Here is a 25,074-nt window from a genome sequence, read left to right on the forward strand (position 1 = left end):
TACGGGGAAAGGCACCAAACCAACGCCCTGGGCATTGGACATTGGACCACGAACGCCGATCAAAGCTGGAACGTTTTGTATTCAGGCACGTTGAGTGGCACGTGGGGCCGCCCGTTTCCCGGGCGCCGAGCGCTCATCACAGGGGCCGCCGACCCGGCCCGGGCACACACTGAAAGCCGCCGGTCTCTTCACCCGCCGCGCCCAATAGGGCCGGTACAGGACCCGTCGGTCCGCCACCAGTAACAACCATCAACAACGCGCCGCCCCCGGCTGCAGCTGCCCTCTGTCTCCCTCAGACCTCCACCGACCACACGTCCTCCGCCCCTCCCCAGCTGCGCACAGCCCCCCGCAGTACACTGCCGAGCTGCAGCCACCGGCGCCCGCAGCACTACTCACGGCGCAGCGCTGAGTATTCGACGCCAGGGCAGCGGCACAACTCTGAGGCACTAAGTATATAACATAATATTAACGAGCGGCTCTCAACGACGCGGCACAGCGATAAAGACATAAAAATTATCATTATACACGGTGTAAAACATAGACGACAACAGTATGTGGAAAATGCGGCGGCACTTTTGCGGAGCTATCCCCGCCGCCGGTCGGCGACCGTCCCTGGGCGGTGGGGCGCTCCGCCTGCGTCCCTTCACAGACACTCGCAGTCACAGTCACATGCACAGCCAGCGCCGCCAGCCGCGCCGCTTCTTGTGGCCGGGCGGCGGCGGCGGAGGGCGGCGCCGCGCCTCCAGCCCGCTGAGAATGCACTGGTCGAACACTTCCTTTATGTTCTTCTGCGTCAGCGCCGAGCACTCGATGTAGGTGTCGGCGCCAATGTTGTGTGCCAGCCGACGGGCGTCTGCCTCCGTGACCGGTACCTCCCGGTACTTGTCCAGCTCTATTAGCACCTGTGATGACACAGTCATAGTGTCAATGTGAGACACGGTCACAGCGTCACCTGGCGGGACACGGTCACGACGGCGACAGATGAATGTAACTCGGGGCTACACGAGGTCAGCGTTAGTGACTAGGTACGCCAAGACGGCTGGAAGGTCGCACATCGTCGACACTCATAGGGCATAGGTCACACGCGCCACTGAAGCGTCCACATGGAAGCCAGCGGCAATAAGGGGAGCAGATTACAGCCAGCAGAGCTCAGTACGAGTGTGAACATCGCCTGAGCCAACCAATAGCCCAAGGATGAACATTAACCAGTCCATGATTCCATGAAGCCAGATATCGACTTGGAGAAACAACACCCGCCAAAACCCGCAAACACCACACCTGCCCTTTTGACAAGTCTGCCACACCACAACTGCCTACCCCTGCCTTCAATCTCCTGCGGTTAGGGATGGGGACATCTGGCTGTACCTTGACGTTGGAGCGCAGATCGGACTGTGTTCCGACCAGCACGATGGCCGCCTGCGGGTGGTACTCGCGGATCTCGCGCACCCATTTCTGCGGCACGTTCTGGAATGAGCTCGGCGACACCACGCTGAAGCAGGCCACGAAGACGTCTGTGTCCGAGTACCAGACCCGCCGCAGCCAGTCAAAGTCCTCCTGGGGAGCGGAAACACGGTGAGGGAGGGTCACACCGGATAGCAGCAGAGCGCGGGGTCATGGGCGTGAACAGGAGCGTGTTTTACCGAAACTTGCTAGAATGCACCTAAGACTGACTATGACCCAGTTCTTAATTATATATCACCTCGCCATGACATGAATAATGTAACTTCAGAAGTACCTAGGCATCGCTAAGACTATGAGAAGATGCGTGGGAGCGGTAAGAGGCTACTCGGGGGGGGGGGGGGAGGGGGAGGAATTGACCACTTGCGCACCTCCCACGCTGGCGCCTAAGTAAGAGCATCCGAAATTCCCAGTTCCCAGCTCCCTGGTAACAGCTGCATGTGTGGGACGGCGCGGGAGTACCTACTAATCCCATGGCATGAGGGGGTACGATCTCCAATGTAGATAGAAACACGTGCCAGCGACAAAAGTCCCCCCCCCCCGCGCTGTCTCTGTCGGGCGGCAGACGGCGCCGGCCGGGCCGATGACACATCCTCCGGGTCAGTACGATCGATCGATGGGGCGACCCTCCCCGCGAGGCGACCGATGGACCCCGTCCGACCGCGCGCGATAACCCGTGCCTTGAGTCACCGGCCGGGCGGTCCGGTAGCTATCGGTGGCGGTGGCCAGATAGATGATATAGACCTACCGATATAGAGCTACTATCGGTGGCTGTGGCGAAACGGGCTACACTACACTGACCATGGCACGGCCGCGGTCTGACCAGTGGCTATCGTTCTCTCCGGTTATACCGTTAGACATCAGCATACAGGAAACTTTCCATTCGGTATATAAATCTTACTACAGCTGTATCGAAATTATCACGTTACGTCATAGAGCGCCTTTTAATGCCTCGATATCGTCGCGTTTGTTTCAGACCGGTGGAGAACTAACCTACCCAACAAGTGCTACGGTTTTACACCAATCTAGTTTAACCACCTAAACAAACCATTCCTATTTCACGACTGTCCAGTGTCCACCCACTACCAGTCCCGTAAAATGGTGCAGCCTTTACGCTTTACCATTCCATCGCCTTGTGAATGGTGCCCCAGGCAGTGTTGCGTGCTCGCTCACCTGACCGGCCGTATCACAGAGCTGTAGTTTGACGGGCCTTCCGTTCACCACCACATCCACTGCGGGCAGAGCGGGGCTTTGATCACACAGGGGCTCTATCACATAGTCTCCATCACATACAACAGTCACCGGTACACATAGGCAACCGCGGGCCACAGCAGCACGGGGCGATAACAATTTGGGGCGATACTAATGAGTATGGGCCATGGGGTCAAACCAATAGCGAGACCAGTAGGTAACCGTAATCAATTACACTTCACAGCTATCCTGAGTGCAAACACACACAGTGCCGACGTGACTGTATTGAATCATACAGCGATATATGTCGTGTCATTATTGCATATCGCTTACGTAAGTGAATCTAGTTTGTTGCCAGATTTATTTATCATTTTACATACAAACTGATAACACTTTAATGTAATATCTTAGCTGTACCAGGCCACATCAGGATTGACTTTGCTCGCGCCAATCTTATGGACGGCCTTTGCTCGAGCTGAAGCGTATTTGCTTTCGAGCCGCCTTGCGACTGCTTCAGCACATGGCCTGTAAAGCTGATAAAAAGTTCGCACTTTCCACCGAGCAGAGTGTAATCAATGACTCAAAGCTCACACTAGCAGTAAAAATATTACAGCAAGCAGAACAGGCACCAATACGCCACAATGTATGGGCTATCATAGGAACCTTAGTCTGGTCTGGAGAATTATCGGCGACCTATAGTCAGCAGATAGGATGATCGAACGTAGGTCGCGCGAGCACGAACATTCTGGGGAACCCCATATTGCCGGCCCATCAGCATTCCACCTGTATGGTAAACGCGATATGAATTTTGGGGATTTTTTTTTTCATGAAGCCGCTTTCCGCTGCACTGGTAGTTGTGTTGTGAATGTCCACACACACCTAAAGCGGGGGGGGGGGGGGCTCATTTCTCCCGTCTAAGTCGGCACCTGGGCCACGTAACGACCTGTGGTAAGCGTTGTTCGAAAGGTCGTCAAAATATTTTAACGACCAGTCACTTTAAAGGTTTAACCCTCGCCAGCCGAGGGCAGTTTTTTTTTTCGCGGTAGCTCCGAACACGCCGGGATAGAGAGCTGAAATTTGGCATGCCTGACCTTTGATTCAAGCCGGACCTTGTGACACCAACCGCATTTTCAGGTCAGGTCAGGTCAGGTCACTGACCTGTGACGTCATAAGTGAACCTCTGCAGTCATCAGATGTCACAACTTCGCAACGCCCTCAGTGCCAGAGGAACTTTCACAGGGAGATGAAACTTACAGGGCGTTCTCCTCCAGAGTTCTCACAACTTGTATAGGTATCTCAGAGTTTTCCTAAAGGTCACATGAGGTCAGGTCGGTCACAGGACCTCCCCATTATAAGTTAATGGGGAAAAATGAGAACTGCTATTTTGGCGCCGGGAACGATATCAAACTATCTCAAGCACACGGAATAGTGATTTTAATTCATTTCTTGCAATGTTCAATGCTTTGCTTTTGCATTGCTGACCTTGCGTGCGTCATTTATGACATCACTAGGCCTAGGATCATAAGAGTTTTTCGTCAATAACTCCCGATTAAATTGAGCTAGCGAGTCGAGAAAGCCACCGATGGAATCGGAAAGACCTGCCAAATAGAGTGATATGCGATATGGCCTGCTTCGACCAGCTACGTGACCTGGGGCTTTGATCTGACCTTGATCCGAGGTCAACACCTCAAGTTGACCCCACCCGAGCAAAAAAATATACCATTCGACGTGCCTGAGCGAGGCAAACACGATGGAGCCAACATCGCACAGTGATGCAAATGGGGTTCACGAGTGGCCATAAATACGAAAAAGGCCCAAAATTCAAGTTCACTTAATCGAATAAATCGTAATATGGTCAGTCAGGCAAATGTTTGGGGTGTCTGAAAAAGTATGATTTTAATGTTTTTGTCAAAACCGGCCTCGTGTAGGATTGTCAGAAGTCGAGACATTTTCGATGTCGTAAAAATGACTGTCAGGTACTTGAAATTCAAATGCCGCTAGCGTGCGTGCATGTCATACAAACTGCAAAAATTATACATGAAAATGATCCCCGAAACCTGCTGCTTCTAATGCCACGTCATAAAAAGCCGTATCTATTTTGGTTTGACGGTGAGCTAACTATTTGTAATCATGTTGCAACCGCAGTTTTTTTACCAAAAAAATTGCTTTCAATTCACCTACAGCACTTCACACAGTGTGTGCCCGTTAGTGCACCATATCATAGCATTCCCTAATCATTTCTGAGTCGCATCGTGAAAGAATTAAGGCGCTAGCACAGGGCTGACCGGCGCTACAGAAGTTTTCGTCCGGCACAGTCGGGTGCCGCGGCGCAGCGGGCGGCCCGGGCGGCCGCGCCGCCGCGCCGCCCGGACGCCGCGCGGCGGCACCCACTCGCCCACTGCGCGCCCACCGCGGCACCCGACCGCCCGGACAAAAACCTCTGTAGCGCCGGTCAGCCCTGTGCTAGCGCCTTAATTCTTTAACGATGCGACTCAGAAATGATTAGGGAAGGCTATGTTATGGTGGACTAACGGGCACACACTGTGTTAAGTGCTGTAGGTGAAACGAAAGCATTTTTTTCTTAGTAAAAAACTGCGATTGCAACATGATGATAAATAGTCAGATTACCGCCAAAGCGAATGAGATGCGGCTTTTTGTGACCCGGCATTAGAAGCAGAAGGCTTTGGGGATCATTCTCGTGCATAATTTTTTCAATTTGTACGAAATGAACGCAAACCAGCGGCGTTTGAACTTGCGAGTGTCTGACCGTCATTTTACGACCTAGAAAATGTCACAACTTCTGACGATTATACACGAGGCAGGTTTTGACAAAAACATGAAAACCATATGATTTCAGATGCCCCAAACATTTGTCTACTCGGCCATATCGCAATTAACTCAATTTGGTAAACTTGACTTTTGGGTATTTATGGCCACTCGTGAACCCCATTTGCATCACTGTGCATCGCGGCGCTGCAACCGTTTTTTGCGAAGTTATCAAAAACCGATCCCGTGCCTTGGGCCACTTGACCTGAACTCAGGTCGCTGGTACACCTGAGCACTGAGCAGGGCTGCGGAGTCGGAGTCGAAGTCGCCAAATTCTTACCGACGAGTCGACGAGTCCGGAGTTAACGCTGCATGGCTCAACGTCATGCACTGCACCTGTTTGATTGACGATACTGCGTTCGGAACAAGATTTTGTCAAAAAAAAGGCCATTTTGCTGTTTTGGACGAACGTTTTCAGAAAGAAGCAGAAGAGGGTGAATTCCCTCAGAACCTGCTTTTTAATCCTGCATGCTATTTTTAATGCATATTTAAAAGGCAAAGCCTTGGAACGCACAATGTGCACAATGTGCTTTCGCACCACTCTTCTATTATTTTTCTTTATCCTTGTTGCTCATGTTCGTTTTTCGATCGTTTTACTATGTTGTTGATGCTCAATAAACACTCTGGAATGGAATGGAATGGAATGGAACGCCCAAGGGATCGTTTCAAGCAAGATAAAAACACCTCCATTATGAACTTCAATATCACGATATGGATTTTAATAGAACCGTCCGGAGTCGGAGCCTAAGTTAAAGTCGGAGTCCATTTTTGAAGCCGGAGTCATAGTCGGAGTCACCCTAAAATCCATCGACTACGCAGCCCTGGACCTGAAACCTTAAAATCGGGTACCAGTCTCTGCGTCTCGTAACGGCGCACACGCTCGTTTTCCCGCAATGCTCTAGCTCCATTAGGGGCGAAACGGCGAGGAGCGTCGTAACACACACCTCCACCCCCCCCCCCCCCCCCACGGTCGGCGCGTATGTAGAAAACCAATAGGTCCGGCGAGGATTAAAGATCAGGCCAGCTGACGTCATTAAAGATCAATTTGTTTCCGATTTTAACGATTCCGGGAAAGCCGGAGCCCAACTATCATGAGAGCAACATCGTCGCGGAAAAGATATTTGAGGCCTCTTTCGCTGAAATGTCGTCATATTTATCCAGGATGAATGGCTTCACTTTGTCGTGCGTTCGCCTCATCACCCCTCTCTTACTTCTCATTGGCGAATTCCATATAAATATAAACAGCCCATAGCGTATTTAGTATTTACATCGCCCTCCCGGCTCCCAGCGCATGCTCCAGCATCTTATTCGCCACACATAACTGACATTCCTACTGGCTATGCTTGAATAAGGTACATAACCAATGGAATCAACCCACCCTGCCCATCCCGAACAAACATGCAATGATAAATGGGTCATGGTTCAATGAATCACAACTCAAGCACGCCGAACATGATAAGAACTCATTCACAGTAGCACACGAAGATTCGACCTTTCAATAGGCACAGAACAGTCTAGCTCACAAACTTGTACTGTTGGAAAATAAAGATCTGTGGCATCTCACGCACAAGCACACATTATAGCTAAGTAGTATTCCTGGAGAATGTCCCCTTTCCCAGTAATAGCAAAGTAACGATGCGACATCCTTGACTCCTCTAAGGGCACGTGGGGGCCAGACGATGGATACCTATGTCAGTTGGGGGGCCTCCACTCCACACATACGCACCTAAACTTTCGGCCCTCAGCGATGGGAGCACAGCATCCGCACTGCTCAGTGTAATAGACGTACAGCCCACCGCTAAAGTAATGTAGGGTTTTACCAATCTCAACGGTTGACTTTGACTGGCGATTGTTTAATGCGGAGTGATCGAAAAGAAGATGTCAATAGCTTAAGTTGCAGCTGCAAGGGTGACGATACATATAATATAAGCTACATTCAAAGTTTCATTGTAGTCTGGCTAATCGTTCCTAAGCTTCAGAAGCAGAACATACCCATGACTGAAACCCCAAATTACTTCTGCTGTGGACTGTACCTACGTCACATGTGGTGGGGTGGCAGTCGCTTCGGTAAGTACGGGGTACTAGTCGTCATTGGCGCACAAAAAGGAAGGATGGTAGGTAGTCGCTCGGAAACTAGTCGTGGTAAGGGCTGGTAGTCGCTTGGGTACTCACCGTTGTAGTCGTCAAGCGTCGTCGGCTGGTAGTCGCTCAGGTCCTCAGTACTTCTCATCGTTATAGCCGTCATAGTTCGTTGGCTGGTAGTCGCTCGGGTACGTAGACGCTCGGGTGCTCAGTCCTCACCATTATAGTCGTCATACTTCATAGGCCATTGGCTGGTAGTTGCTCGGGTATTAAGTACTCACCGTTGTAGTCGCCTTACGTCGTTGGAGGGCTGTCGCTAGGGTACTCACCATTGTAGTCGCCATAGGTGGTAGGCTGGTAGTCGCTCGGGTACTCACCGTTGTAGTCGTCATAGGTCGTTGGCTGGTAATTGCTCGGGTACTAGTCGTGATAATGGCCTGTAGTCGCTCGGGTACTCACCGTTGTGGTAGTCGTACGTCGTTGGCTGGTAGTCGCTCGGGAACTAGTCATGGACAGTGGACTGGTAGTCGCTCGGGTACTCACCGTTGTAGTCGTCATAGGTCGTTGGCTGGTAGTCGCTCGGGTAGCCGTTGGTGGCGTAGCTGACCACCATGGACGTTTTTCCCACGGCGCCGTCTCCGACCAGCACGCATTTGACGCGCTCCGGCGGCGGCGGCGGCTTGCCGGCCATGACCGGGCTGCACGGCGGACTGGCGCCCGTCTGAATCAGCATGCCTCTTCAGGTGCCGGGAGCGGCGCCGGCGCGGGTCGCACACGACAGACCACCTGGCCACGCGCAGCGGACCGGACGTCAGACGGCGACCTCACACTTACGGTCGATCAAGAACCAATATTAGAATAGTCATCTACCAAACGAATTGAGGGAATTATGTGTTGCAATCAGCCCGATCAGGTAACAAAAATGCTAGGAGTAAAGGAAAGATTGTATAAAATGGCAATCGATTGTACAGGTACACTGAATAGAATAATGATTGATTGCTGATAGGATTTGCATATTTTAGTGAGTCTTTTGGTTAAAAAAATGTGAAAACTTATCCAGCAATTAGAGGATGGGGTTGAAAAAATCCTGCTAGCATTAATATATACATAGATACATACATTCAAGACATTTCCAAGTAGCATACCATTAAGTGTTTAAGCTTGAAAAAGCTGATTAGCATTTGGCACTTTGAACACCAATCATGAATAATTCATAAGTCTATGGGTACAGGCCTCATTGGCTAAAGTTTACAGGGTTAGATGCCCTAGTGTGAGCTCAGGTGTTTCCTGATTGCTTGGCTATGAATTATTGCCAGTGGATCAATAAACAGAAAACTTTCAGTAGGTACATCCAAAGATGTTACCTACAACAGAATTGTGCCTTGACACATCAGTAGGTATTGTTGAGGAGGGGAGTAACTTTAGATACCTAGGGCTGATAGTTAGGTACATGACTTTAGGCTTAATATGACATGATGCACTGAGACACAACAAACAGCATGGAATCAGTGGTATCAGAATAGCATGACAGCACACCCTTATTCCTAGGAACCTTATTCTAATTGACATTTGCAAGAGGCCAGTTTGAATTTTACTCGCATTAAATGCCACAACGGGCCAGTTTAGCCTAGGTACATTAATAAAATGAGGGAAAGTTAACTAATACAAAATCAAATTTTTGTAGCTTTTTCTTTTTCTCAAAGCTGCCCCATAATTTTACCTGCCACACTTAAAATAAAAGCCAGTAGCCGTTAATTTTATGTGGGTATAACTTAAGTGGCCTCGGGCCTTGTTAACAACTGGATTCAGTCACCTGGCTGGCCAGTGGCCAGCGGGCGACGATATGATAGCTACCATATTTATAAATATTAGCACGGTGGTACATGGACATACAGACGGAAAATGGCACTAGTGGAGAAATTAATAGATATTATGTTTTTTTTTTTAACTAGCATTGATATATAACAAGTTCTGGGTAGAATTACAGAAAGTGCAAGCGCCATCATACGCTGGCAGCTAATCCAGTCAATACCACACCACGGCCTGTGGCCTCAGGTTCTGAACGTGAATAGAAGAATGGTCAATTGTATTCTGAGTTCAAGTTACCTACCTAGTCCTACCAGTTGGTAGTTTGAGTTACCACTTTGACTTGCCTGGCGCAAGTCAGTATATTTTCCAATGCGCTGCCACAATCGTTAATGAAAAAAGAGATAATGGAAGGGCAAATAATTCAGAATTGCATGATATAACACGGACACTTCTAAGTAAGCAACAAACTGTGCACAAAAAAGCAAGCAAAAAACAACTTGTGAACCCTTTCCGCGCCGTTTCTGTCACTAAAAGTTCATAGGCGGCCTTGACCAAGGATTGACTAATGACTGTACCAATATTTGAGTGATAGTGCTTTATTATTGACGTCATGTGTGCAATAAAAAGTGTACCTATTTTTTATCCTCCCATTTCTTACATGAGAAATTGTGGAAACAGGAGAAATTTAACATTCCATCAACTAAGCATGGTTCAACAAAAACAAAAAAATATCCAGAGAACATTTGATATTGTCATTCTTCCTTTTCATTTATGAGCTAATTACGTCATCATCGAGAAATCATATGATGTTGATACTTATTCCTGTGATATCCTTGATTTGATTTATACACAGCACACACAGTGAATCTCATTCCTAAACATTTTATCGTTGATGACCTCTGGTGACCTCAATATTGACCTGACCCGAAAATGTTTTTGTAAAAGTTGTAGATCTTTAAGCGACCTATCAAACGCCGTTTGCCGTTTGTCGCTCCGATGTGTGGTTTTATACCTATATTTCCCTTAGTTTCATTCGTGTTGGCGGACCGTAAGCGCAATAACCAATTTCTACCTAGTACCTATTTGTATTGGTTGTATGAGTTTTTAAATAAATTAAAGTTTATTTTTATATACAGTATTTACTTACCTACAGTATTTTACCATGGTTTTTAGTTAAATAATTCAGTTTTGACAATTCACGAGAAAAGCATTTTGATTTAAATAATATTCTTATCCTAAACTTTTCATGTTAGGCAGATCCTCAGAGGAGGTATCAGATATCAGATGCTGTTGGGGGTGTGACGTACGGAGAATGTAGCGCTACGTTCTCCCCAAGAAAGGGTGGAAGACAAAAGCAAGTGTCCGAAGGCAGCTTCATAGCCCATAGGGCCTACCTACTCTGTCTTAGCATTTGCCTCTGTTGATCAAAATGAAGGTAGATTTCAAGTTCACATTTCTGAATAAATTGATGAATTAATCTGAATCAAGATCAATAATATTTGAAGCATTGTTCTGGTGGTATGAGTACACATGTTTTAATTATCCACCCAAAACGCTAGAAATTTCTGAAAATTTCTTAGATCATCATCAGTCAGTGCGAGTGGTGTGTGTGTGTGTGTGTGTGTGTGTCTTCAATATTGTTGAAATGTGTGTAATTGAATTGTCAAATTTTTGTATTGTTGGATGTTGCAGCTGACACTCATGCTTTTTCCAGGCTTCAAAACAATTCAAAATCTTGATCAATAGCTTTGGTTATACTTTCAGCCCCACATTGGAAGGATAAACCTTTCAGCTTACTGATACTGTCACAAATCTTCAGGTACCTTCAGCTATGTCATTTGTAAGTTGAATGGACTGCATCAAATTCTCAATAAGAAAAGTTGGTGACTTGTCTTGCATGCTGAAATGAATTGATTACACCTGCATGACTCTTGAATTTTGAAACAAGATTGCTGATTTTACTGATTTTACTGATAATCAGTTACTAATGAAAGCTATCCATGATTGTAGCTAACCTCTTGGACCCTTTTCCCATTCACTAATCAATCAGTAATTGACATCTGTGTGTGAACATTGTAGATCTTAAATGTCATGCTGATGCCAAAAAAGCAAAAGCCATACTATTTTGTGATGTATCTGACAATAAAGCCAGATGTGGTTTCTTACTTTATTTAGATAGGTATATCATTAGGCCTTTGTAATGGCACTGTGCTTGTGTACTCTCATCTGTGTATGTTTGTGTACTCTCGATATTCTGCCTGGTGGATTTCAGAAGGCAGCTGCCTGTGCTCTGTACGAGCTGCGCACATACAGTCTCCGTCTGGATAGGATGGCGGCGTTTCTGCGCGAAACGGAGCGTCTGTTTCACCTGCGCACGCAGCAGTCGCCCGTGCTGGGGTACTGGACGTCGGAGCTGGGCGGCCTTCATCAGGTGGTCCACCTGTGGCCCTACGGTGAGCCGGCTCGTGATTCCGTAATACAAACGGTTTAATGGGCGCTCTTTTCGATTACGTGTCTCGCGTTTCAGCCTATTTCGTGTTAGTGGACACTGGACATATTATATTGGTTCGTCATACCTACGTGCGATTTGTCGCTTTTGCTTTATAAATGTGTCGTTTGTGCTTGAGCTATTTGCTCGTTTCTTTATTTATCACAAGATAGCTACACATTCCGTTCACGGGCGCACCTCCTGTGTTTCTCAGAGAGTCTGTCCCACCGCGCCTCGGTGCGCGCCGCGCTGGCCTCTGACACGACGTGGCTGCAGGAGTACGTGGGCCCGGTGCTGAACCCGGCCGTCCTCGGCCAGGACAACCTCCTGATGCGGCCGCTAGAGACCACCTCCGTCACTGCTCCCACCGGACCAGGTGCGAACACTGCTGGGTAATCTTTTACCTTGCCGTACCTGGATCAGTGCGTAATTTCTACTTAGTGACGACGGTTGTTGAGAAAAACAAACCATGGCCCATGACGAAGCTCGATGTAGGGTAGCGTTGACACGACAGTCTGAGAGTACACTATAAGCATAAAGTTTGCTACTTGTTCAAAAGTTCGATGAAAACACATTCTCGATGGCAAACCGTTTTTTTATTGTCGTTTACGACGCAGTTCATCTTTATTCGAATTTTACGAGTCAATGCGTTTGTCGGAAGCTCGCTATTAATTTTTACCGGTAGCGATCTTGACTTTCCGATCGTAAAACACTAACACGAACGAACTCTTCAGACGCTTTATTCCGATCAATTGCATTAACGCGGCATCGGCGGCTCATCGATGTCACAACCAAGCTTCTTACAGATAACCATTGACCATATCCGCGGTGCGGGTCGCCCCGCTGTGTGGCCGCTGTCCCCCCCCCCCCCCCCCCTCTGATACGGGTCCGCCCCCTGCAGGTGTGACTGAGCTACTACAGCTCTCTCTGACCGGTTCCGAGTCGGACTGGTCGCCCCCCCCCCCCCTGACACGGTCCGGCCCCTGCAGGTGTGACTGAGCTACTACAGCTCTCTCTGACCGGCCCCGCGGTCGAACTGGTCGCCCCTTCACCCCTCTGACACCGTCCGGCCCCTGCAGGTGTGACTGAGCTACTACAGCTCTCTCTGACCGGCCCCGAGTCGGAATGGTCGCCGCCTCTGCTGCGGGTGGCCGCCGAGGTCGGAGAGGCCACACCCGACCATACACTGGTCGGCTGTTTCCGCTCGGTGATCGGCCCGGCCAACAGCGCCGTGCTGCTGACGCACTACCCGAGCCAGGAGGCGCTGCTGAAGGCCGCCGAGGACCGCCGACTCAATACCGCCTGTGAGTGCTGGAACTCGATGGACTGATGCGCCACGCAGAACTGGCCAGCTTAGCGTAATTACCTGTTTGTGGTCTGTTCGTCATTGTTTCCTGAACATTAATAATAGTAATGCGAGTTAATGGTTCCTTGCACTTAATCAGACGTGCTCACCCTATTTACTCCACCTGATGCATAACGTAGTTTAGCAACATTAACTATTTATAGAATGTGTCGGATACTGGGGATAGTGATACCCATTTCCTTTAGCTTTGCTTGTCTAAACTGATGCTCCTATTGGTCCGTATCGGTAGCAGTTTTTTGTGACTCGAGGTCTTCTTCACAGATGTGGACCTCCTGCGGCACGTGCGGACCGCTCACAGCAAGCTGCTGCTGCCACACAAGGTGTCATTGATTCAGTAGTGCCGCCTGGCATTGTCAGTCACTCGCCAGGGGTCGCTTTACCTACCGCCAAGGAGCGGGGCTGGGGGACCGGAGCTGTTTACTAGGGACTGAAGCCGCGCACGCGAATGACAGCGCTCACCTGGGGATCCATTGTTGTTTATCGGTGGGTCGCGGCCATGTAGGTCACAAAGATAATGCGATACGGAATGTGATATTTTAATCATGACTATTTTGTACGCCCACGCAGGTTTTGGGTCGCTGTAGCTGTTAGACGGGAGGATACGTTTCGAGCATGTGCATTTCTTTTTAAAAGGGGGCTAGAGGGCGGTGTGAAGACGGGACTGTGATGTTTGGTTACTGTCGGGGGCGTGGAAACGCTATTTTTTATATGAGCGGGTTTATAATCTCGACACTGTTTTATTAGAGCATCTCATGGCGTGGTAACGCATTGTCCTAGTGTTCGCACCAATGCGAAACTGTAAATGCTGTTTGACAACAATTTTTGATACCATTCCATGACATGATGCGTGTGATATTTTCTAACTATTCCACCGTAATGTGCATTTCGTTTGCTGCATCTAACTATTACAGAATACGCGGTATGTCTTGTCCAAATGTGCAATATCGGCGCACCTTACTGGGTGAAGTCTTCGTGCGAGGTCTTTCACGGAGTGCCAACTAGTTGGTGGGCTGCTGCTTTGAGCGCATGCCTTTCCTGGCAAATATACATGGGCTCAAGAAAAAACTCTATAGTGGTGTTACATCAGCTAAGCAACGCAATAAATAGTGTCGCGCCGCGAGTGGAATGCGACACATTCAAGAAGCAGCTCTTTCTACTAGATATCTGACGTGTGAGCTTCATTATCTCTATCTTTTCTCTTCAGTATTTGATCTGGCCGTCTTTGCTGAATGCCTTGCGGACCCTGAAAGCCAGCGCTTCATCCGCTGGACTTGCGTCTGGGTAATCAGCAGCCATCTAGTTTCCTATCACGCGCTTTTCAACATGGTTACCATACCCTTGCCATAAATTTCGTCTTCTTTACACTACCAGCTACCACCATTTCCCATTCCCTTGAAGCACGGTCGGTTTGCTCCTTCCAAACGCTGACAGTCTTTCTACGAAGAATGCCAGGCACGCCAGCGCCATGCCGCCCATCCAGCAGAAGAACGGGCCGCGCAGCACGGACAGGTTCATCTTGGGGGCGGCGGAGACGGCGGCTCCGGTCGCCGGGCCGCCGCACCGGGACGGGACGTTACGGCGGTACAGGTACTGGACGATGCCGAACTGCTTCAGCCACCGGATCGAGTCGTCCAGCAGCGGCGTGTACATGCTGTTCTTCTGCAACATCATGGCGTAAAAGTCGCGTCGCAGGTTCTCGCGGGCCAAGTGGAACGGGCAGCGTTCGCTGGTCTCGCCAGTTTCCTCCATCAAGCGGTGGGCGCGATTAATCAGCGAACGAGGACTTTGAAACAGGACGGCCTCCCCGCTGGCGATTCGTTTCAGGAAGGATGTGGTGTATGTGGACGTGGATGAGCGGTGGATGCAATCGGGACAGGCGGTCATTTTGGCCCAGATGCGTCCGCGCGCTCCGGTGGTCTGGTTCTGGAACATGTGGAACTGGCTGTGGCCGCGCACCACGTGCGGCTGCACGTCCGAGTCGGCCAGCTGCTCGAGCGAGTCGAGCGGCGGCTGCCAGCGCGGCAGCGACAGGAAGGCGGTCAGGTTGCCGGCGTACACGGCCGCCAGCGTCACCGTCACCACATACAGGAAGAAGACGACCGTGCGGCCGGCGGCGCCGGCGCCGCGCGCCGACACGCCCTGGCCGGAGAGCAGCGCCACCGACTCGAGCAGCAGCGGCGAACAGCGCTGCCGGCGGCTGGGCAGCCGACAGCGGCGCTCGGCGGCGGCCGTCAGCCAGCGCAGCGCAGCCGCCGCCGGCGCCAGCGCCAGCACCAGCGCCCACACCGCCGGGCGGTACACCTCGAACAGCAGGAACGCCGAGCTGGCCGGTCGGAGCGACGCAGACGCGAACGTGGTGGTACCGGTCCAATGCCACTCGGCCATGTCCACGGCGCGCACGCGCTCGTACATGACGGTGCAGCTGCCCACCCCGATGTCGGCCTCGCCACGCTGCAATGCCGCCAGCCGACCGTAGGCCGAGCCGTTGGCGAGGGTCATGCCACAGCCGCCAATAATCTTCGCCTCTATCCGGAATCGCAGGTGTGCCGCGAGCAGCGCGAACGTCTCTCCGAGGTAGCCGCAGAAGTGGGCGCCGCCGTCGGGCAGCGGCCGGTAGCCGAACAGGTCATGAGTGCACGGCTCGGAAGGAGCTCCGGCGGCGGTGAGCGCCACTCGCAGCGGCCGCCCTCCGAGGTGCCGCAGCCGCCAGTCGGGCGGCGGCGCCGACAGTGTCACCCGGCCGTCGGTGACGTCGCCCACCGCCGACAGACGCACCGAGCCGTCGCCCGGAGAGGAGGAGGCCAGCAGCGCGCACGGCGAGCCGGCCGCCGACGGGCACAGCGCCACGGTGACGCGCTGCGACTCGTGCAGCGCGCCGGCCAGCGGCGCCGCCACCTCGGACACGTTACCGAGCACGGCCACGAACCAGGCGGTCCGGTGGACGGGCCCCGGCGGCCGCACGCGCCGGTACGCCGCCGCCACGTCCCGGGCCGTACCGAGCACGGCCAGCGTGCCGCCGCCGTGCTCGGAGGACGCCGTCTCGTGCGCCGTGGCCACGCCGGCGGCCCAGAGGCGGCGCGTCAGGCAGCCGGCCGCCTCCCGACCGCTGTCGGTGCCGACGATGGTGACCTCGGACGGCGGGGTCGGCGTCAGGAGGGCGGCCAGCGCGTCCGACAGCGGCTCCGAGCGGCACCTGCCTGCGGAGCGCAGAGAGCGCCGTATTAGTCGTATACAGCACCGGGACCAGGAGTACACTATAGCTTAGCGTCAGTTCCTACTGTCACCGTGACTGTGACATCAGTATTCAACACGGACACTGACGTCAGTACACGGAGTAGGACACTGACACTAACACTGACATCGGCACGGACATTTACCCGCGCCCTGGTGGAGGGGGGGGGGGGGCTATTTTTGCCCATCCCCCTCCAGACTTTTCGATATATCTCCAGAACCGCTGCGCGGATCGTCACCAAACTTTCAGTACCATCCCGGGCATCAATTTTACACATTCTGACTTAATATTTTTCCAAAGGCTATGACAGGTTGGTCACAAATGACGTCAGAGTGATGTCATGTTCCGCCGTTTTCGACAAAAAAAAAAGGTTTCGCGGGAAGCGCTGCTTGGCCCATAGATAGATACAGAAAAACGTTTAAGACATAAAAGGTGTAGACTTACCAGTGCTACTAAACTGCTATCTCGAAGTTTTGAAATTTTCGAATTTTGACCCCTCAAAAATATACATATATTTTTTAACCCGCGCCGGGCCGGTGCTCCGAGATTCCGCGCTGGGCCGGGGGGGGTTGTCTGAACACCCCCCTTCTAACTCGGCTCCTGGGCCACGTAGCGATACGCAGTAAGCGGCAATCGAAAGAACGTCCAAAATAAGGACGAAAACACTTCGGCCATTTTTTGGGTCAGGTCAAAGGTCAGGTCACCACCAGAGGTCACCAAAGGTAAAATGTTTACTATTTCAACATTTTGGAAACTGCCGACGCTATCTCGGGTAGGGGAGAGCGGGGAGAGTTGTATCATGTCCAAGTTGTATCAGGGCTAATTGTGCCAAACTTATCCAATGGATGGCGCTCGTGACACGACCAGCCGACGAGGTTTTCCGGGCGCCATCTTTCCCTGTTCTGTCGTGTGGCTGGGTGGACGCGTCTCGAGGTGAGAGCCGATTTTATGTTTTTTTTTTTAATGCCATTCTAAAAAAATAAGTTGCAAGAAAATGTGTGTTTTGGGCATTTAGATGTGCACGAATTTGAAAGATCTCCGTAGCGGTGGTGAGGGTAGGTTCTAAGGCTGCGTGAGTGAAAATGGATTTCTCCAGCTGTCCGCTGTTTTTGAGCACGAGGATGTTTTTTCCAAGATGGCGGCGAGGTACATGTTGTATCAGAGCCGGGTGGGGTATGTTGTAACATGTATGTATGTATGTATGTATGGGTATGTTGCTTTTGATCGCGAAAGCTAAGCCCTGGCTCGCGTTTGTAGGTAGCTAGTCAATACTCGTTCCATTTCGGCACAATGTGTTGGCTTCTTTGCTCTTAACGGGCCACTTTTGCGTCTAGTCTGTTGATGTTTCGTTCGTTTCGATGTTTCGTTCGGATTGACCTAAGTTTGGTCTAATAAAAGTGAAGCCTTTGAGCATATACATTGTATTAACCCCATTTAATGTTGTTGTTATGTTCAAAACCAGTAGCAAGCACACTCCCTGAAACGTGAAATAGTGATACAAATTACTCCACCATGTGATACAACTCACCCAAGCCATGGGGCAAGTTGTATCAAAAACATTGTTCTATTCGGCAGACCGTAGAAGAAAAACTGGTAGGGGTAGCGGAAAAGTTACTTTGCACACAAAAAAGCAGAAGAATCAAGGAAGGAGATAGTATGGAAATAATGAGCTTATCACGGATAGTTACGAGGTTATGGGTCTCGGAGTAAAAACTGATACAACCCACCCCACTCTCCCCTACCGATAGAGCTACAGCGCTGCGGAAAAGCGCATTCGATAGCCCTTTTACAGACCTTTCTGAATAATGTTCTCAGATTTGACCTCAGGTCAACGGTTTAGCCTCCAGAGGGCAAAAACTCCAAAAATAGCCGTTTTTACGAAAAGTTTTTTTTTCGGCAATAACTTTTGACTCAAAAGAGCCATGACATTACTTTTGCCAGCATCGTGTTCCTCTCGTCGAGGCGCGTCGAATGAACTATAATTTGACCTTGAAAGGTCAACTTGAAAATTTGACCTCAGGTCAAGGTCATGACCTGACTGGAAAAGGTCATGTTGCATATCAGTCGATCCGCAACGTCGAGCCGAACACATCTAAGGCATTTTCAGCGCTCTAGCACGCACGCTCGCTCTATAGCACGCTCTATCAGAAGTTATTAGCGAAAAAACTGTTCGATTCTGTCCGTGATCTGAGATAACCTCGGGGACATAACGAGGGGTCACAGTTGCCATTTTCCAGTTCAGTGTGTCAATTTTATCTACATCTCGATGTTTGAGAGTGTCTAGAATAGCGTTCGTGCAAAACAGACGTTTTTTTCAATTTTCTCCAATTGACTTACCTATATAAATGGATAGGCCGCAAAATTGACCTGACCTTAGGCCACCGATATCGAAATTCCGAGATATACATTTTATAGATAATGTTGCTCTAATCAATCGCTGAAAGTTTCAAGGTAATCGATCAGTCGGTGTAGCTATGACGAGCATTCTTATTTTTTCTGAGGTGAGGTCACTTGGCGTGACCTGGTGACCTGACGGCTGACCTACGGCGACCTGGGTCTGAAATTTTCACAACATGTGCGGAAAAGATGCACGGACAGGTGTGCCAAAAACGGCGGCGCGGAGCGCGGGTTAAAGAGTACGACTCTCGGATGGTAGGTACGGTCACCTCACACCGGCCTGATAACCAGTCCACGTTATAGGCACATATGCCTACCTCCTATCTCAACAGGTGTCGAAAAATGACGTGAATAGCTCGTCGGCACCTACCTTCGGCGGGCAGTTCTGTCAGGAGCTGCGATGTAGGCAGCACTGCCGGCGGCAGCACCAGCACCACAGCCAGCATCTTCACCATCGGCAGCGGCCGGGTGACCGCCTCCATATCCGCTGCCTCACCGGGCGGCAGCCGGGGAGCTACTGGGGTCATTCCCGCACCGACGACGGCACCACATATGCTCTGGGCACAGCCTGCGGGGACGCTATGGTGACCGCATGCGTGCGGAAGGGGGGGGGGGGTCACCGGTCCGTCGGCGGTGGGGGCGTTATTAGGTAAGTACCGGCTGTTACCGAGTGAAGGTTGAGTGAAGTAGTCCTGGTTTTCGTGTAGTGTTCACTGTTCAGTGGTGTTCTGGTGTTTTGCTCATTTCGCGAAGTGCAACGTTGGGAATTGTTAGGGTTATCACTCGTCAGGGCTCTGTTTTGATTTCGGTTACATAAACCATCCAAGTTTTGTTGAACTATTTTATAATTATGCTAATTCAATAATTAATAATTAATTGGGTCGGTAAACCGATACTTAACCCTCGTCCGTATTGGTGTTTTTCCAGCCGCGAACGTATACCTAAGGGGGGGGGGGAGGGTCCGTTGGACCCCCTTGCCGTTTGGCCCCTGATCGAGCTAGAGCTTCGCGGAAAAAACGAACGTGCTGCCCGTGACGAGAGGAAGCCGATGATACCCAATTTTAAGGTCCTAGGTCATTAGTTGACCTTCCAGGTCAGGTCAATGACACAAAAGTCGGGAAAATCGGGACCTAACTATTAGAAAGTCGTAAAGTGTGGCTGCTACGGGTTTTTTTCGGGATGCTGATCCCGAATATCATGTTAGATTTGATCACAGATGATGTCTTCATGCATTTACGCCAGGTCGGGTCAGGACAGGTCAGGTGAGGTCAACAAGTAGGGGTCCTGCCGAGTATTGGTAGTAGGTGTCCACAGCCTCCGACAGCTTCGTAACATGTTACGAAGGCACCAAAACTACTTCGTAAATGTTCGAATGGTTGCTAAATTCGAATTCAGCTCCAAAAACTAGCCTGGAAACATGTAAAACTCGAAAAAGCGAACCGAGGTCATCAAAGGTCAGTGACCTGACCTGACCTTCAGGTGACCTTGACACCCACCCTAATGCATGGGACCAGCATCATATCGCATGTTTGAACGCTTGAAACCCCGAAAACACTGCAAACGCGCGGCTGATGCGAACCGACATGAGGGTTAATTTACTTTCGTGAATTAGGTATTACGGAGCTGAGCGAAGCGAGCGTAGTCTTTCCTTAGATTAACGGACGGAAATTTCTGAGTATGAGCGGCCGGCCGGCCGGCCGGCCGTGCGGACGCTTTTGCGAGGCTTATATCTCAGCAACCACTTGACCGATTTACACGCGGTAATTTTTGTAGGGTAGCTTCATTCCTTCTACCAAGTATTGGACTATTCCCGATGCATGTGGGTTAGGGTTGTTCAAAAAAACCGAATTTTGGAAAAGTATACGGGCTCATGGCTCATGTGGTGCGGTATTCTTTTCTGAGTCCAATGATGCCCATTTTTCTGAAAAGTATTAACTGTTAGGGGCTCCTCAAACGGCTTAAAGAGGACCATGTTACGCCCGCCGACCGGCCGGTGTCAATAAGGGCGAGAATTCGACGCCGCGCACGGGCGGCAGCGCCTTATCGGCACCGCGCGCCACGGCATCTGCCGGGCGGCCGGCTGGGCAGTGGGAAGTTACAAGCGCGTGTTCTTATTGCACACGATCGGGGTGAGCTATCCCATGTTTTCGGGGCGGAAAGTTTCAGTGCAGCATCGGTGCGGCTGCTGCGGTGGTCTGTGTCGAATTCGATGGTACAGAAAATAACTCAAACATAGCTGAGAAAAGACTGAATGATTCCGGTTAGTTGCATCGAAACAATCCATTTCAAGAATACATTTGCCTTCTTAACGTACCGTATCACTTGTTAATTCTTTAAAAAGCAAACTCTGAGCAATAACAGACTTCTTTGCATTGCTGTTGACAATTCACGTTACTTTGGGACGGTGGCTCGCACCCCCAATATGCTGCCACGCATCTTAAATCTAACGGCGAAACGCGCAACTGTGCGAGAATCGAAAATTCACGATTTACGTACAGCAAGAGCTGGCAATGCACAAGAACAGAATATGGAGACCCGGAAGTCATCGGTCCAAGTTTGGGGGTGGGTTTGACGAGCATGGGCGTCACCAATGTCATTATGCAGATACGTTGATGTCAAATGCTGAAGCAACAGAATCGACGCCAGGTTTAACTTAGATTAGCAGGCCGAAATAAAACATAGCATGTCCGGGAATGACAGGGTGGCCACCCTGACAGTGTGACGAAGTGAGATGAGTAGAGACATTAGCCGGAGTACCTATAAAGCGCCGTTTATCCAATCCTTCGAGCATAAGCGACGCCGGCAGTCCGGCCAGGGCGGCCGTGCCCACCGATGCCGATCAAGACCCGAATCCAGACCCGGCATAGAACACAGCTCTGCCCTGACGTGACACATTACCCCGGTGTGTCACTCATGACGGATAGACCAATGCAGGAGCCTTGCCAGCTCCTGTTGTACCTACTTCGTTAAATTTTCGATTCTCGCTAAGTTGCCGTTTCGTCGTTGGAATAGAGTTACGCGGCAGCATATTGGAGCTGCGAAGTGCGAGCCACCGTCCAAAAGCAACTTAAGTTGTCAACAGCAATGCAAAGAAGTCTGTTATTGCTCAGAGCTTGCTTTTTGAAGAATTAACAAGTGATACAGTACGTTAAGAAGGCAGCTGTATTCTTGACACGGATTGTTTCGAGGCAACTGTCCGGAATCGTGCAGTCTTTTCTGAGCTCTGTTTGACTTATTTTCTGTACCATCGACACAGACCACCGCAGCAGCCGCACCGATGCTGCACTGAAACTTTCCGCCCCGAAAACATGGGATAGCTCACCCCGATCGTGTGCAATAAGACCACGCGCTTGTAACTTCCCACTGCCCAGCCGGCCGCCCGGCAGATGCCGTGGCGCGCGGTGCCGATAAGGCGCTGCCGCCGGCGCGCGGCGTCGAGTTCTCGCCCTTATTGACACCGGCCGGTCGGCGGGCGTAACATGGTCCTCTTTAAGCCGTTTGAGCAGCGCCTAGCAGAAATACTTTTCGGAAAAAATGGTATCATTGGACTCAGAAAAGAATACCGCACCACATGAGCCATGAGCCCATATACTTTTCCAAAAATCGGTTTTTTTGAACAACCCTAATGTGGGTGACCCCTTATGCACGTGCCACGTGCAAAACGAAGAGGTGTCACTTTTGTAATTGTTGCAATATCTCGGTAACTACTTGGCCGATTGCGCTGAAAGTTGGCATATAGCTAGGCACCCACTAGGCACTGCATATCCATGTGCCAGAGTTGGGGTGCTGCTGCACGTGCGCACGTGCAGGGGTCGTTTCCAGATCTCGAGAACGGCTGGACCGATGACGCTCAAATTTGGTACACGGTTAGGGACCAGTTAGTAGGGTGCCGTGCACAAGTCAGTTGGGACCCATTTTGCACGTGCGCACGTGCAGGGTGCCGCTTCCAGATCTCGAGAACGGCTGGGCCGATTGTGCTCAAATTTGGCACATCGCTAGAGACCGGTTAGTAGGGTGCCGTGCACAAGTCAGTTGGAGGTACCCCCTCGAAATTTCGCACGTGCAAGGCTCACCCTCTCGCTCGCTCCGTTACTCGCCCCAAAAGGCGTTATACTGGTTTATCAAATGTCGTAGGTATAGGTAAGTAGATAGGTAGGTACCGTGAGTACAAATGTTGTATCAAGTGGAGTAAGTACCTAAATGCCAATTGTCAAACAGCTATCAAATGTAGTCTTATTGTAGAAAGTCGAGTTAAATAAACCATTTCCTTAGTTGAATGGATTTAATACACAATGGTAATATAAAGGTACAGCATTATGTATGTAACCATTATCACTTTGGGCTAAACGGTGCCGGCCTGGGCCATTCCAGTCACTTTCCGTCAGAACTTGTTCCGGGCTAAGGCCGTTTGTCGTCCGGGGTTAAGAAATAACCATTTTGGATCGTTCCTTGTAAGCAATCCCACAACCAATAACTGCTTTATGAAATGAAAAGAAAACCTAGAAAGACACGTCTTTAATAGCCATCATAAACTATGTTTGTAATCATTAAAACAAGTGATTTGCCTTGAACAAGGAAATCTGAATCCTTCATAGATGACATCCGTCTCATTTATGCAGCGCGCTTGCTTCAGTCGGATATTTCCATGCGATAAGACGGATCTCGTCACTCCTGACAAGGGTCACGGGTGCGACTTTGAGCGTCCGTCGATGGCGAGTCGAGCGGTCAGTCAGGCGTCACACTTGATTAGCGTAAGCAGCAAACATACCTCTGAGACATTTCCCTGTCGAATTATTTGAGCCTATGTGTTCGGTGACCTCCACCGCTGCCGTTGCCGCCGTCGCCTAACTCGCGGATGGTGCTCGGAGTGCGTCCCAGGCGGCTGCCCGTGCCGCTGCCGATAGCCGTCGCCCTGCACGCAATAGGACGCGGCCATGCATGACAGACGCGGACAGGGGCGGGGCGACCTGTCAACTGTGAAGTGTGTCTCTAAAACAGTCCCGTGGCAAATGGTAGCACGTGCTACAAAACCACAACACAGATGGGTCTCGACCAAATTCAAGTCCTGCTATAAAACGATAAATGATCTGAGACCTTATTAAAAATGAAAAATCTAGCTCGGCTTTTCCTTATTTCGGTGGACATCTCACAAAAGGACCATGGCATCAGACGTCACATGCATTTCATCGGAGTCACGCGCATAACTATCTAAGTTAATCTTCTTTCATGTTGCCGCTCCGCTCTCTACTCCACCCCTTTCAATGTCCCGGGTGTATTTAATACCTACTTTCCTTGCTCTGTTTGGCGCGGGTCTCCAACTCTCCCCTGTTCTGTCTGGTGCAGTTTCTCCCTGCTCTGTCTAGAACTGTCTCCCGGTCTCCCTCGCTCTGTTTAAAGGAGCATCTTCCCGGACCTGCCTGACTCAGTCCCACATGCCGGTATCATGGAGCTTTCTCAGTAGGAACTCGTATCGCCCCTGTTCTGTATAGCGCTGTCTCCAATCCTCCCTGCTCTGCCGACTCGAGCCTCCCCTGCTCTGTCTGACACAGAACCTCCCCGCTCTACCCAACCCGCGTCTCCTCCGACCATCTGCCGTGATCTGCTCCATTTTCCATCTCTCGGTTCAGCCCGCCGCTCATGGAGCCGCCGGTGTCGGCAGCGGCGGCACGGCGGCAGCCCGGCTGACCCATTTGTGAGACGCCGCGGCAACCCTGTGGAACGACCCGGCCCGGCGGCCGACCGGCCGACCGGCGGCAGGTGCCGCCGCAGTGCACTGCCAGTGGGCTGGGCATGACCTGCTCGTGCACAGACGACACCTGAGCCCGCGCCGTGCCGCGCTCGCCAGAAACACGGGCCCGTGCCGTGCCGAACCTAGCCGTGTAGTGGTGTCTTCCGTGTCGTGCCCAGCCGTCTCTTGCCGTGCCGAATCTATAGAAAGGGACAGGTGGCTGCAGCGGGAACGTCAGCCGGGAGGTAAGCCGGAGGAACCCAACCCCTGTAGGTATACCAACTCTCATACGCTTTACAGGTAGGATTTTATGTGTAACTTCGGTATTTAAATAGGTGAGTCACCGACCGCCACCACTCGCCCACTCGGACCACAAATGCCTCTTCACATTCACCTCATCCATGTCCTCTCAAGGCGAATATACGGTAGGTAAGGTATCCATTTCCCGCAGTGACCCGAGTCCTGCTCGCGCTGTACCTATAAGTTGCCACCCTACG

General features: G+C 50.8%; 2 protein-coding genes across 10 annotated transcripts; one reads left to right on the plus strand and one right to left on the minus strand.

Annotated features, from left to right (window-relative positions):
- Positions 1-61: 61 nt before the first annotated feature.
- LOC122370638 (rho-related GTP-binding protein RhoU-like) lies at positions 62-9,934 on the minus strand. 4 transcript variants are annotated; one of them, XM_043346404.1, is made up of 5 exons: positions 9,711-9,934; positions 8,101-8,343; positions 2,632-2,690; positions 1,366-1,554; positions 62-902 (listed from the first exon to the last, which is right to left on the minus strand). In XM_043346404.1, the coding sequence occupies exons 2-5, from the start codon at positions 8,288-8,290 to the stop codon at positions 666-668; spliced, it is 675 nt and encodes a 224-aa protein (XP_043202339.1). In that variant the 5' UTR covers positions 8,291-8,343; positions 9,711-9,934; the 3' UTR covers positions 62-665. The 4 variants fall into 4 exon arrangements, with proteins under 4 accessions (XP_043202339.1, XP_043202338.1, XP_043202337.1 ...); XM_043346403.1 differs by having other exon boundaries at positions 9,864-9,913; XM_043346402.1 differs by having other exon boundaries at positions 9,668-9,885.
- A 256-nt stretch (positions 9,935-10,190) lies between these two features.
- Positions 10,191-13,823, plus strand: LOC122370639 (protein NipSnap homolog 3A-like). 6 transcript variants are annotated; one of them, XM_043346408.1, is made up of 6 exons: positions 10,191-10,227; positions 11,081-11,206; positions 11,639-11,819; positions 12,069-12,230; positions 12,934-13,158; positions 13,482-13,823. In XM_043346408.1, the coding sequence occupies exons 2-6, from the start codon at positions 11,198-11,200 to the stop codon at positions 13,556-13,558; spliced, it is 654 nt and encodes a 217-aa protein (XP_043202343.1). In that variant the 5' UTR covers positions 10,191-10,227; positions 11,081-11,197; the 3' UTR covers positions 13,559-13,823. The 6 variants fall into 6 exon arrangements, with proteins under 6 accessions (XP_043202343.1, XP_043202347.1, XP_043202342.1 ...); XM_043346412.1 differs by having other exon boundaries at positions 10,202-10,227; positions 11,642-11,819; XM_043346407.1 differs by having other exon boundaries at positions 10,218-10,268.
- Positions 13,824-25,074: the final 11,251 nt, after the last annotated feature.

Source organism: Amphibalanus amphitrite, unplaced genomic scaffold (genome assembly GCF_019059575.1).
Source record: "Amphibalanus amphitrite isolate SeventyFive unplaced genomic scaffold, NRLGWU_Aamphi_draft 001152F_arrow, whole genome shotgun sequence".
In the NCBI taxonomy this organism is placed as follows: domain Eukaryota; kingdom Metazoa; phylum Arthropoda; class Thecostraca; order Balanomorpha; family Balanidae; genus Amphibalanus; species Amphibalanus amphitrite.